The sequence below is a fragment of the Larus michahellis genome, chromosome 4, assembly GCF_964199755.1.
Source record: "Larus michahellis chromosome 4, bLarMic1.1, whole genome shotgun sequence".
Classification (NCBI taxonomy): Eukaryota; Metazoa; Chordata; class Aves; order Charadriiformes; family Laridae; genus Larus; species Larus michahellis.
Genome location: NC_133899.1, coordinates 53,710,434 through 53,725,706, shown reverse-complemented (window position 1 = coordinate 53,725,706; position 15,273 = coordinate 53,710,434). Strand labels below are relative to the sequence as shown.

The 15,273-nt window shown below is 39.8% G+C and overlaps 1 protein-coding gene across 2 annotated transcripts in view; it reads right to left on the bottom strand.

Moving 5' to 3' along the window:
• The window catches only part of DCAF5 (DDB1 and CUL4 associated factor 5), a 75,267-nt gene that overhangs the window by 23,903 nt on the left and 36,091 nt on the right, over nucleotides 1–15,273 (bottom strand). For both annotated transcript variants that reach the window (XM_074584861.1, XM_074584862.1), the window contains exon 6: nucleotides 10,680–10,893. In XM_074584861.1, the coding sequence (XP_074440962.1) occupies nucleotides 10,680–10,893 (214 nt within the window). The remainder of the gene's footprint in view (nucleotides 1–10,679; nucleotides 10,894–15,273) is intronic.

Here is a 15,273-nt window from a genome sequence, read left to right as displayed (position 1 = left end):
CAAATGTATTCCTTTTGTCCTTTACTGTAAGACCAGGTGATGGAGGTCTGAGAAGTAGAACGTGGTTTTTCAGACAGAGACCAAGAGACTGCCAGAAGCACAACTTTATGACTGCAGCTATTGCAATAAAGATGTGCCAGCTGAAGCTTCAAGAATAGACACCCAAGCTGCTAAAGCCAGAAACACGCCTCTTCCATGACATTTCAAAAAGAAACTCAATTCCAATTAGTACTCTCTGCATAAGACAATGGGAACCCAAAGCCTTTGGAGAGCACAGCTGGACTGACGTTACTAGGACATTTACATGATCATCTGTTAAAATTTTTCTTTGATGCATTCATTACTAGTGTAACAATAAGCCAATAGTTTTCCACACTAGTTGAAAGTTGGAGAATAAAGATTGAGAAAATGCAAGTTAGTCCATATTACTAGAAAATTCAAAGTAATAATTGCTATGAAGTGCACCAAGCCCTAGTTAATAATGCTGAAATCCTGAGGGAACTGAGTAGACTTTTAAAAAGAAAGGAACAGAAAGGAAAGAAAAGAAAGGCGTTGGGGTGGGGTAGATGAAAGAATGTCATGCCGCATATGCTTAGACTCCACTTTAATGGTGGCCAAGGATTTCTGGTCCTGGGGGGATTCGCAAAATGCCATTCCTAGCAGAGTACCTTCTATTCACTCACTTTAAGAACAAAAGCCCCGATAATCAAATCACAGAGGTAAGCCAGTGAGGGGCAAAAACATGCGCATTCACTGAGACAAGTAAATGGCTAAGACATCGTGCACTCTCCCTCCTCCCACACACCCTCCCCAAAAGACAAACTGCAAGCCGAACATAACCTCAAGAACCAGTGCCGAATTCTGAATCAGACCAGACACTGTGTGAGGAGCTTAGATGCTCAGATGTCTGGGAGGGAAGAGACCAATATTAAAACCACCTGTTTCATTGTCTGCGTTTTTGCTGCTGTATCTGCCCAGGACTTCGGAAATCAACATTCACAATATTCACATGAACATGAGATTAGACAGAAAAACAGTTGCTAATAATTAATATTGGAGTTTTTTTAGAAGGAAAGAATCAGCTTCTATGTCTAGCTGTTAGCAACAATGACAGGAAAAGGCTTCCAGATGACTACAAGCTGCTGATTCAGAAGTTTGCCTTAGAAGGAAGAAAACTCTCAGGCGTGGTTAAGTCTGCTGCCGGAGAAAACACAAATTCAGTCTGAGCTTCAAGTACGCATAAAATGCTTAAAATGAACTACCACCAGGAATCTGGCAGAACTACTTTGGACTAGTGCTCCCCACTCATTCCACTGTAACTCTTCTCATTTTCTCTCTCCCCAAGGAAATTACAGCAGTTGATATAAATAAGTGGAGATCTAATCTGCTGCTGCTATAGTCTCGTAACAGTAGCATTAGCATTGCATTTTGCAGAGTACTACCACTCTGGGGAATTTATTTTTGTTCTTACCACTGCCAGTTTGAAAGCTTTCAAAATTCCACAAGCTACATTTCCTCAGGTGCTACTGAATATGGACTATTTCAATAAAATTGTATCTAAATCAAACTTTCTTTTACAGTTTCCAACATCCACATTTCCTGTTTCCATAAAATTTCCTCTTATGACCTATATCGGAGACATCTTTAAGCTTTTGGCCCTAGACAAGGGACCAGCTGACATGGATCATTTTTCCAAAAGTATCAGCAAGTCTTTTCAATGGCCCTACTAATGTAGGGGAGAACAAGAAGAACGTAGGGGAATTTGTCTTAAAAACACAAACCAAAAAGCACCATCACCATATAATTATAAATGGGTGAATCTGACGACGGGTAGTGGTACAGAGATGATAAACATTTGAAAAGTGATTGCTGCTAAGTTACTAACAGGAAAATGCTTGTTAGAGAGACTCAGGTTCCATGCTGCTGCTTACAGCTTTACTAACAAGTCAGCTCTGAAAGAGACTAAACTTCTTAAATCTCAATTCTCACTCACTTGAGTGTGTCTGTCCTTTCCTCAGACGGGCCAATGAAACTTGGGGCAGAAAAGATCAGAGCGGACAGAATTTTTCTGGGGCTTTTAGCAAGCTGTACCTTAGCTTCTTGAAGTAATGCAAAATCCACATGCTGGGGAAGAGGCACAGAGGCATCCAAATTTGAAACAGTTCTGCCGGTGCTTTTCACAGCACCTTTAAGAGGCAGGATGTACAGCCCTGCCATATATTGCCCGTAACTCATGGGTGGGGGGGTCAGCTTTTGCTTTTTTTCCTAGGACAACAGATAAAGAATCTGGATTGGTGGCAGTCTGCTAGGCTGAAGTCTTAACTCCTATTGAGAATATGAAAAGAGCTGCCTTGCACATCTTCTCTGTGGTGGGATATGCACAGAGGAAACCACAGTTTGACATGAAGCACCACTGAAGTCTGAAAAACATTATTTGTCCAAAAGAGATTGAAATTCAGAGCAATCAGCACTTTGGAGAAGGAATCCATTTACAGGAAGAACATAAAAACTGTGTATTTTTCCAAGGAGGAAAGGTGTCCTAAGGAAACAGGGCTTATGCTATTTTGTTCTTTGTGGCATCTCTCCATCTCCAAGGACTTCTAAGCCTAATGGCCGATTTCAAATTTGATAGAGGGCGAGGGTTCCAGAATTACGGACTGCCTAGAAACATTCTTTTACAAACAGGCAGACACACTGAGGAGAGAGAGAGAGACCCTTTAAGTAGCCACTGAGAGCAAAGCAGTACCATAATTACATCCCCCTACCTAAGCATCAGGAGACCCAAATGGGAACTCATCCTTGAACCCAACAAAATCCCAATGATATCACCATGATCTGTTTCTCATGAACTATTTCAAAGGGGATTAGAAAGCAAGCTATAAATAAAAAAAAGCAAAAAGTAAGGAAGATCACCTCATATACACATATATATTTGTGTGTGTCCTTCTATGTATAGATATAAAATATCACAACCATGAACACAGGTCCTGCTACACATTAACATATTTTGCATGAAAAATGTTTGACGGAAGACAAGCAAAAACATTTTTTTATAGCTGCTTATGGGCCTTTTGTGATGCCAAGACTGCTCTCTACATCTTCCTTATAAATGAGACTTCCCCTGCTATTTTCTCCATTTAAAAAAAACCAACCCGATACTTAATTTACCATTTGATCAGAATTTAGTGTTAAGTCTGCATTTCCTGCAGGTAGAAAACCTACAGATTTGTTTTCAAATCATCTCTCTATTGTTAGAGTACCAATTGACCAGAGAGGAAACAAGGTAAGGACACATCTATAGAGGAGGAAAAGTTTTTCCTATTCAAAAAGCAAAAAGAGGCAAACAAACAAGAAATCAGCAACATAATACAGCTTGTTTGAGATGGTCAATACCAGAGAAATAAAAGAAAAAACAAGGTCTCCCACAGAGAAGAGCATTCTTTTCCTTTCCTTAAAAAATTAAGAAATAAACAACAGTATATCGGTCAAGTATTTCCATCTCTTTGCAATTCCTGATCTTTCTGTTAGGCTGTAACCTTTATGCTGATGAATCTAGGCTTTTAGTATAGAGCTCCCACTGAGTACAGCTTGAAAAGCTGCTCTAATGATCATCTACTGACCTCCTCAGTAGGTATGTTCCCACCTACATTCCCTTATGCCAACATCAGTGCTCGTAACACAGCAGTGGTCTGGTTCGGTAGCTAGAACAGTAAAACCCCATACAAATCACAATCAATCATTCAACATATTTCTTCTCATTTACGCATTTCAACCAGCTTCTATAGGGGTCAGGTGGGTGCCAGTACAGCCCACGTAAAGCACAGGACCTCCCCTCTCAACAGCATACTGCTTTTTTGTACCCTCAGACTGCAAGCCCAGTCAGAGTGGCTGCCTCTTCTCCTTCTTTTAGAAGCTCTCACTGTCACTAACTAAGAAGTTCCTCCCTCCAAGGCAGTTAACCAGGGTGTAGGGTAAGAGCAGGCACCTGTGCAGCCTATGAACCTGTTGCTGTCTCTCAGTGACAAAGCCTAAAGTAAGAAGAGACATAACTGGGAAAGTTATTTCTGAAATGTGTTTTGGAACACTTATGGTTAAGAAAATAATTTACCTATGTTCTTTTATCTTTTGCTTTGTAATAAGTTCTGGGCCACAAATCATATCTTTTGTGCAATATTTAACAAATTTAAAGAGTAATCTACAAGCAGGGCTCACAGCACTGTGGTATTAAGAAAGCTGTTTGCTTTGAAACAGCTGTCTTTTTTCATACTAGCCAGAACAGCAGCTTGCAACCTGTATGGTTTGAGACTGTTTTTCTGGAAGGCTGAAACTGGCACAAAAAAGATCTTAAAAGTTTTCCATCTCAGCATAAGAATCAAGCAGGTACATCCAAAGGATTTTTACAACAGAAACTTTGTTCTTCAGTAAGAAGCATGCCTATCTCATGAACTGGAAAAAGAAAAGCTGTGACACAGCAGACTGGAGAAACACAAATTGCTCCTAGTACATAAAATTCAAAGCCAAAAATTTGTATTCCCACTCCCTAAATCCCTAATCTTATAAGCAGCCAACTCTGTGTGGGGCAGTTTTAAATGCTTACAGAAGCATCATCAGGAACAATCCATCAACATTTTTACAGCTGCCTTTCTGCCATGCAGAAAGGCCATAACAGTAATTTTATTCATGAACAAAAGCTATTTAGAAACCCTTATTGTGGACTTCTATGGCAGGGAAAATATTCCTATTATATTGCAAAGAAAGCAACAACAAGTTTATCTGAGCGTATGAAGGGGACTCTTCTATACAGGGGTGAAACTGCATGTACCCCAATTCTCTCTCATGTTTTCTTCAGACGTCTGTTACTTCACTGTTTCAAATACACATTAAATCAAATATTCTATTCGTCAAAAGCCTTGAGAATTCATAGTTGCTTTTTCAGTACCTAGACAAGGCCCAGTTTTAACAGCTCAACAAGGAACGCTGTCAGTGCAACACCCATTGTGTGTCACTTTTAGCAGTGCACTCCTGCTCACGCTCCCTTCCCTCTCAGCGGTCTGGCAAGGGATGGTACTAAACTGCAGATCCCCTGTGATGCCCCTATGAGGAACACAAAGCGCACAAACCTCAAAGTCTCCCAAGTCAAGGTTCCACTCCACCAGAATGTAGCCCCAGCATGGGTCCCTTTGGGCTAAAGCATTGCCTTGCAGAGGTCTAAAAACCTCCCCCAAGGGCTTACAGAATGCAGAAGTGAAGGGAGACAGCATATGGAGCAGGCAGGGTGCCCCAGGGAACTGGAAAGAGGCGATAAGAATAAGAAGGGTTAAAAGGAAAACTCCCAGCCCTTTCTGTCAAGACCCTGACTCTGAAGAGCCAGTGCCAGTATGACCCTCCCATGTCAATTACCAAAAGTGATGGGGAATAAATAAATAAATAATTTCACAGACAGATAAAGTACTCACGTATGTATTTTATATGTGTGTAATGTTATGCATAGATCTGCAATTTAAAATGCCATGTAAATAAAGTAAAAACCAAAATACCACCTCATCAGTAATTCTTGGAAGAAGCCAATTTAAGGCAGAGTAAGACATTGGTTTTCTTTTCATCCAAGCACTACAACATATTTGCACACTGAGTGCTTTTCATATATTAAGAAATACTGACTGCAGTAAGCTACTATTCATTAAGTCTTCTATGCACAGGAAACTCACAATATATTCTTTAGAAGAATAATTCCCTTTCTTCTTTTTAGTTTTTAAAGCTACCCACTGATAAGTATGATTTCCTGAGATAAATGGCCTTTAAATTAGATGACATGGAGAAGAACACAGAAGAGTTCTATTTCTTTACAAAGGCAATGCACAACCCCTGGCACCTATACAGCTAATCCTGTTCTTAGAAGGGTTACATTCATGTAATAATTCTGTCCTACTAAAAACTGGGCTGTCCCTAACCAGGGCTATTTAGCACACAGGCTTCAACATAACGAAGGCTGTAACTTTATAGGGAGTTGGAGCCGTCTGCAGGACCGTGAGCGGTGCATTCCTGAAACTCTCCTATACCAGAGTAATGTCAACAGAAAAGGCTGAGTGGTGATGTAATGTCTGAGGGCATGCCAGAGTCAAGACACTTTTTGTTTGATTCACAGGGTACAAGTTATTTCTCCCCACCCCCGCCTTTTTTAAAATCGGGTAACAAGCAGTTGATTTTACAGCCACAAGCGGTATAGAGCCTCACAGTGAAAAAAGGAATGAGCTGATAGCATTCATCACTGTTGACACAGGCAACAAATCTTGAGCAACAAAAGCTTTTGGTCTATTTTAGTTTGGAGGGGTTTTTGTGGTTTTTTTGTTTTTTTTTTTGCAGGGGGTGTGGTGTGTTTGTTGTTTGTGTGTTTTTTTGTTGGTTTTTTGTTGTTTTTTTTTTTTTCTGCTGCCCATTACCATGGCCTCTGAGGCTCCTACACTTAAAAATGCATTAAACCTGAAGCCCTTTCATACCTCCCATATCCTCAGATCCAATAAGATAATTTCCACATTAGTCTAGCAACTAAAAATCCTTAGTATTTAAACATTTCCCAAATTCTAATGCTGACAAGAAGAATGGAAACTCACCCAGCACCTTGATGCTACTTGAGATTCTCACACATTTTATGATTTGTATGTAAACAAATACTTGTGCACACAAGGGTAAAGCCAGTGGGAGTTGGGTGTATAAATAAACTGCCTTCAAAATTTTGGGCCTGGATGCTTGTACCAAAAAGATGGATGGATTATGCTCTCACATAAATCTCTACAGCCAATAGAGGGAGTGGGCCGCTGAGAGTCACGCTTGATCCATCTAGCCTATCTTATCCTTCTTCCCTTTCACAGCTGTATGACTCAATGAGCTCCCGGATAACGCAAACGGCATACAATTTTGAACGCGTTTATCTACCAACATCAGAGCTCTCCTACGAAGAAAAGAAAAATCAGTGGCATGTGAATGAGGTCATTACAGTCATGACATGGACAAAAGACAGAGTTCTGAGAGGAGCAAATGAAGGCAATTATAAATGGGTGCAAGTAAAACACCAGCTAAATATTGCCTCTCAAGCTTTGGTAATTGTAAAAAACAAGAAAGGTCTAACTATGGCATTTCTAGGAAAGATGCTTGCATATACTGTTTGCTGATTTTCAAATCAGATCCACAAGGACTAAGGCAATCATGCTTTTGGAGGAAAACAACAGTTTGCAAGGACACAAAAAAAGCAAAGCTGTTCATCCAGCAAGAGCTCTGTCACTTAGCCTGTGCTACAACCCACACACCCAAAATACCTGCAACAACTCAAAACCATCTAAGCACTTCAGAATGTGTTCCGTTAAACTTAAAAAAAAATATTAGGGTTAACAGGTGAACCTTTCTGAGTTTTGTTCCTTAAAGCATTAATGGTATTTCATTCTTTGTTAGGAGCTTTCCATCTACTTGCATCACAGATGCTCCAATAAAACGACGTGGTAGGCAGATCACTGCACACCTGCAGGGAGCAGGCTCCCCTCTAGAGTGACAAGTCAGGAGTTCTGGATTCAAAGTCCTGGATTGAGTACCTGTCACAATCTGTGGGCGCTGAAAAGACAATACTGAGAAGAGATCAGTAGACAGAGCCTAACTGCCATCAACAGACAAACCAATCAAACTGTTCCCCAACCAGTAGTCTGTGTTTTATTTGTGCAAAGAAATTATATTAATTTAACATGCATACTTTGTCAAAGAAAGAACAGCACATCTGCTTGTTATGGGAGCTTACATATTTAATTTCTTAAAATATAAGGGTGATCTCTAAGAGAGCTTCCAAGTTGTGTGTTTGCAGCTCAGAATTCTGTTCATTTTTGCCGTATTAGAATCCAACAGCTCCATACAGAACAACGTGTTATTTACCTTCTCTGTAGATTTTCACCACTGTGTTGCAGCAAAAGGCAAGTACTAAGATACTAACAGTTGTGGGTTTTTAAACACCGATGATCATGATTTACAGGAAGATTCCCTGTGAGGAAACCATTTTCCATGTACAAACTCCATAGAAAGAGTAGCAAAGGCCGTAGTTCTGGAGGTGCTGAGTCTCACAGTGCCAAAAGGCAACCTCTCCATCTCTCACCCACCCTCTGATCCTTTCCTTATACTGCATCCAAACACGTGCCTGAGCCCTTGGAGTGTCAATATAAGTCATTAACACAGAAAAAGAAGTAAATGCTGCTGCCAGGTTGGGAAGCTGAATCAGTGAAAGGTCATGCATCACCTCTGCTGGATAAGAAAGGCCTCCACATTTCAGCAGTTCACTTTTTCTTTTTTTCAATGTATCTGCATTCTAAGCATTGAGGAGTTAAGGATAGCCCTTTCTTGTTAGGGTTAAAATACAGAATTGAAATGCAACTTTATCAGATGAACTAACTGTGCAGACAACACATAATAGTTTTTGAACACAGAAGAGTTATACTTCTGTATTAGTAGGCTCTATATGAAGTATTAAAACCCAACTATTTAAGACAGCTTAAAAGACGGAAAAAAGACTGAGTCATCAGTTTAATAAAGATGAAAAGAAAAATCGAAGACAGAGAAAATAAGAGGTGCAATGAGAGAAAATCTCAGAAGAAGCCTTTCTACCACAAGTGCCACTCAAAATTTGAACACAACTTTCTTATCCTTAGATCCCTTCAAATGAGCCATAGCCCACACAAACTTTTGATCCTACAAGGAAATACAAGCAAGGAATTCTATGAAGCTCACTTTGCATGGAGCTTGGATGAAACACATTCTTTACTAAGACAAAGGACTACAATATTAAATGGGAGAGGGGGCTGGAACCAGATTAAATTGGAAACAGATTTATTTCTTTTTTTGGTGAATTCTGATTTGTGCATGACGTCTTGTATACATTATTTCATACTCACAAAACTCACCAAAAAGCAAAAGCATACTAGTTGTACAGAAGGGCAAAACTCAAAAAACATTGTAATTTTTTTTTATTCGTCTTCTGTATCTTTAAGTAGGTTCCAACTCTAACCTTCTTTTTTAGATACACCTGGAATCGGAAGAGGGTTCTCTGTAAAAAGCAGTCCCTAAGGAGTATCGATAGTGTCGACAACCTTAGTCATCTGAACTTGAGCAGTATGGACAGTTTCAGACACACACAACTGGACTACATGTGGGCATTTTCTGCAACTTTATTATCTTCTTTCCTTCCAGTTAGAGGATGGGTACAAGCGGGTATCTAACTGTCAAATTCCACATCTCTTTAATATTCCATATTAAACTTCATCTTCCCTATTAGCTTCTTATAGCAGTTATAAGGGAATATAAATGTCTTTTGCTCTGATTTCCAACTGGTTAGTAGCATTATGTGCTGCTACTTATATGAACAGAAAGTCCACCAAGCCAAAAGAGTATCAAGTTTTTAAAAACATGTAGGCCTCTGAAGCCTATCAACCTTGCATGGAACAGCCATATTCTTCTCATTAAAATAACACCATACCCATAATAAAATGGCTTAGAAAGCACAACAACAGACACTAAGGCTTTTATCTAGATCTTCAGCAACAGATGGGAAGCTAAACTATACGCCAGAGTGTACACAGGTCTACTCTGACTTCCAGAGAATAAATGAGTGTCATCTTTAGGCTGACTAAATAATGGACCAAAAATCATCAGCAGTTTTCTTCTTCAACAATACATGTGTTTGCCCATTGTTTATAGTAAACCATTCTTTTTTTCAGATGGTTTCATTATTGCATTTTCACATTCCTTCTGCCAAAAACTATGTAAAACTCAGGAACACTGCTCAAGTTCAGTGACGTAAATGTATTTCCTACTTGCAATCTGAAAGAAGCTCAACTCTGCCTCCTGCAGCAGCAGCAATAGAATTAATGACCAAATTCTGACTGCAGGAATTTTACTGATGACAGCAAAGAATTTTCAGATCTTAGTTCTATACTATCGTGGCTTGAAAATACGTTTTTTTTTGTCCTTAGTGTTAGTGGATATTAAATACAGCTGGCCAAGGACAATATCCAACTCTAGAATCACACAAACTGTTGTTAGTCACTTTACGTGTGACCTATTTCTTTGTGATTAGTCGTAGGGACAGAATCCTGTCTCAGTGAAGTAACAGGTATTCCCTCCTAACCACCTGCCATTACCACTTACAGAACACTGAACTATAAAGACCTATGATGTGATCCAGTAGTATAGTATTAAAGGAGAGACATTATAATTTGAAATAAGAATCAATAACTCTATAAATCACACTATTTATGTTTTGTGGGATTCCCTCTACTGGACTCAGTACCAATATTGAAATGAAAGGAAGATGCTTCCTTAGCATATGTAGATAATACTGTCTACTCATGGTTCTAAAATCATATTAATTTGACCTAAAACGCCCCTGCAAATGTTTTTCTTGTGAATATCACCTTCCAAGTAAGTATCAAACAAGAAGTAAAATTTATCATGTGCTTTGGTATAAGTTTTTCTTTTTTTCAGAGCTTTTGTTGCAAAACAGTTCTGAGGTAAGCCTACATGCATCCTGCCTCCTGTTTTAATTCCTGAATCAGGAGGGGAAAAAAAAAAAAAAAAAAAGCCTTGCAGAGGTGTTTTCCATCACTCATGGGCACTCTGGAGACTCAGGACACACATTGCTTGCTTATTACCTGATCACGATCACCTGCAAAACAGCAGCTCTTCATGGTACATGAGTTGAAGTACCCTTGGTTGTCAAACTGGAAGACAGGCAGCCGGCAGTGGATGTCATAGAGGACAGGGGGAAGGCGCCGACGCAGTGCCAGCAGCTGGGTTCCATTGCTGTTGAACCGGACACTCATGGCACTCTGAAGGGAGAGGTTTCCACCATAGCGGAGCAGTGAACTGGGAAGACAGAGGAAACAAGTGAGATGGGCCATGCATATGAACTTAACTACTTAAAGACAGAACTTTATTGAGTCATTTCAAACAAACAAGCCCAGTAAACCTTAATCTTATTTAGTTTCTGCTTCAAAGCATCAATTCCTGAACAAACTTGATTCAAAACCTGAAAAACAAACTACCAAAATGCTAAGACTATAAATTGTTCAGAAGAGTAAAGTTAAACACTGCGAGTAGTTTTGTTAATGACAAATACATTTCCTGCACAGGAGCAAAGTCTCACAGGGTAGCCTTAGCCTTAAAAAGGCTGTTCTTGTAATTCTGGGATGTCTGCATTTGAGACTGACCCTCCCAGCACTCAGCTCTTTTTGTTCGGCTGGTGCCTGACTCCAGCCAGCCCAAACCTTTTTTCCCCCCCGGTCTGGCACCGGATGGCATTTTCTCTGATTGTAGACACTGTGACCATTATTTCACTTCTGCTTCTATTTACATTTCTACAGGGCATCAGAGAAGGTTTGAACTCTACAATCAGTTCCAGCTGTCTTAAATAAAAGGCCATCTTACTAACAAGTTATTACAAGAAATGCTAAAATAAGTCACTTAGCTAATCTCAAACTTGCTTCATCTAAAAATATTGCCAAGTAGGCAAGACAATTATGCTACCACATGATACTATTACCTAAAACTCTCACATGGTTGAATTAGCTAGTTTCCTTGTCCCATATAAGGCTATATCATCAGAGCTGGAGTATTTGTATCAGTTCTTATTGACATATACAAGACAAAAACAAAGGGTCACAAGTTTCCAGGCTCTCTCTTTAAAACAATAACAGAATATGGAATTTATTCCATCCAGGAACCTAAAGATAATCACAGCATACCTGAAATTCAACTTGCATTGTATGGGCTTTCTGTTTTTTTCAAAGACTTAATTCAATCCCTGCACTTGAAAAGATTGTGTGTATGGGAAGGCAGACAAGGAAGACATTTTATCCCTTTTTTGTTCAGTGAACACTGAAACCTCCTTAAGCAGTAGCACAGCTTGACCTTTTGTTAACAGGTTTTGAGCAATCACCATCAAATCTTGTTAAAAGCTATGACTTTTATGCACCTTCTGGACTAGAGAAGGCCTGCCAGCACAGAATTTGCAGATTCTAGAGGGAAGTTTATTCATAGATTTTAATGCATTTTACTTTCTGCTGTAGTCCTCTGCCCCAACATTTGTGAAAAATGAGTCACTCCACATGGATGGGAAGCCACATTCCATGCAGGTTGAAGCACGCATCATTACATGAGATACCGTAAAGTTAAATAACTATTGCTCCTAAGTCAGAGTTAAAGAAAACCAAAAACAAAATAGAAGACTCCACATAATGAATGGACTAGAAGTACACTGTTGTCACACATATGCACTTTGCGAACTGAACAGTCAAAGCCAGGGCACCACAAAGGAACCAGAAGTCACATTTTCAAGGCCAAATAATTAGACCTTCAAGCTGAGCATCAAAACTTCTAAATGCCTGTATCAGCACAAAGAATCCTGCTCTCTCATGTGCGTGTGCATTCTCCTCCTGCTAGGCAAAACTGCTGCACTTCTCTTAATAGCATTTTTGTTTTTTAATAAAAACATGAGAAAATTTAATACTAGAAACTGTAACCTTAGAGACGAGGATTTAGGATCCCCCTCATCAGCCCTAGTTTCTGTTCAAGATTGATAAAGTACTCAGCCAGCTCAAAATACTCAGTCAGGCATTAAAAAAAAAAAACAACAAAACCAACAACCAAACACAAACAAACCCAAAACACACAGGCAACTTTTGTCTTTCCCCTCCCCCTTTCCCAATAGGTTTGTGTAAGCCAAGAAATTTTTCTATAGAAGTTTCCATTTCCTTAAAAAAAAAACAACAAAAAAGCCCAAAAAAACCCACCACACCACAAAAATTAAACAAGCAAAAAAACCCCCAAAACAAACCAAAAATCAACCTAAACCCCAGACCAAAAATCAAGCAGAAGAAATAAACCCAGATGTTTTTGGCTAAGAAAGGTCAATTTTTCTATAAAAATATACAAATTCTGCACCATGGACAAGAACACCATAACATATATGCACCAACCAGACTTCCTGTTAAGGTGCAGCCACCGCTGCACAAAGACTAAGCCCCTCTCCTTGCTACCAGTTCTCCTCCTCAATCTAAAATGCAACCTGGAATTCTCCCCTGTCTACAAGTGAGCGAGACTACCAGATGCCCCATCCTTTCAAATCTTCAAGCAAAGTTTCCATGGTTACTATTATTATGCCCTGTTTGAAATATTTTGAGATTATATTTTATAGTAATAGTAGTGTAGTATTAAAGTAGCTTCCATTCTGCTAACAGATGTTTTCATTAAGCTCCTATAGCAGTCAAAGCTATCAAAGAAAACACCTCTTGGAGTTGAATTCTGTATTGTGTTTCAGTAACCTCAGTGTAACAGAGCTCTAAAAGAATATTTTACTTCAGAAATTATGATCATATACACACATAAGAAGTCTAGAATTAAGGAGCTGCACAGTTATGATCCCTCAAAAGATCCACAGCTTTGCCTCCCTCATACCCTCATTCCACACAATTCAGCCACACGTGTAATGGAAATACAGTTTGTGCTGCAGCTCCTTGAACGTTTGTCTCAAAGGAAAAAAAAAAAAACAAAACAAAACACCACGCCCACCAACCCAAACCCCACACTAGTAAAAAAGGCAGTGGGCTAAGTTTAGCTGATAGAGAAAGAAATGCTAAAAAAGCCACTTGCCATTTATATAGAAGAGCAACATGCCAATGACTTTCCTCGCTTGCCTCAATTCTGTCCCCAAAAACCAGACTCAAGAGCTCCAAGCGCAGCATTTTGCTGCACTAATCACAAGACAGTGGTCTTCTGTTTTCCCCACCCCGCTGTGTCCTGCTTGCTTCCTCTCTGCCTCTTTGAAAGGGCTTGTTAAATTAACTGCACAGTGTTTTCATTTAACAAGCTATGAAAAGAGCAGCAGGTAGTCAGGTGAGGATGAAGAAAGACAAACTGACACCAAAACTCCCAAGCATCCATTTCCTGACCCAAACAGAAGAGAAATATTTGTGCTCTCTCTGCTCCTGCAAGACAACGTCTGAGAGATATGGTCAGAAATATGATGCAGGGGGTATTGAGGGGGTGCAAGTCATGGCTCCATCTTGGTGGAAAAGCTAGGAACCTAGCTCACAAACAGAGGAGACAAAGGATTTGAGAAACCTCTCTGTGCCTCCTACTGCAGGCAGTGCACGTGGTAGCAGTATTTAGAACTAAGGAATCCCAAGACTTCGCTAATTTCCATTATAAAATTTAGTTGCTCATAAACAACCATGCTGGCTTTAGGAAGAAAAAAAATAATTGCTCAAGATGTCTTCCACAGTATTCCATCTCCAAAAAAATTGCAGGAAAAAAGCAGTCAGTCATCTCCAAGAAAGAAGTTGGGGGAAGTTACATTATTTTTTTACAGTATTAAACCAGTACTAATACTGATTAGTACTAAAGAGGATGTCTGTATCAAGAAGCTCTAAAGATCTTCAAACTAATCAGAACTAGAGCTTTTGTTCTTTTTCTTTTATTGGGGTGGGGAGGAAAGAGGTAGGGGAGAGCTGTGTTTAAGCACGTTCAGTGCCCAAATGACTATCTCCGCTTTCCCAGTTGCATCATGGTGGTGTTCTATACCTTTAGTCAGTGCTACTTTTGTATTTTTTCCACACAGGATTACGTGGAGCAGTGTAGACATGCTTGGATAAGTTGCTCATGTTAGAACTGCCACTTCTCCCTGCTCCTTATTACGTGCTCCAGCAAAAGAATTTCAGAGGCAACACCTTATTGCAGTTACTAAAAGTTTACTGATGCATCAGACTAATAGCAATGCTCCCCTCTTGAAGACACAGACCGTGACAGCTAGTGAGAAATCCGAAGAAAATCCTAAAAGGGCACCTCTGAACAAGATGGGTGCCCTTTCTGCCAGAGGCATTATCTTTATGAATCCAGACCCAGTCTACTCTGGGATTTAGTCTGCTTCCAAATTTGGCTCACCCAGCCAGCTGCGGAATGCTGATGCTGCCTACCAGCTCTGGAAGCAATAGAGACATGTGCACTTCTGAGTTTTTTAAAAAAGTCATCTTGTATGATTAAGGGAAATATTTAGTCCACAGATGGAACATTACAATCCAAACACACATGCTGGAGCTAAAGGGAAGCTGAGGAGGGAGAGAATGGACAGTTATGCGCAATATGGTCATTTCCGTAGTTGGATACGCTGCACACAGGCAGCACTCAAGTGTTAACTAAATACCAGCTCAGCCAAACAATGGAAGGCTTTCAATCCAAGAGTAGCACTGC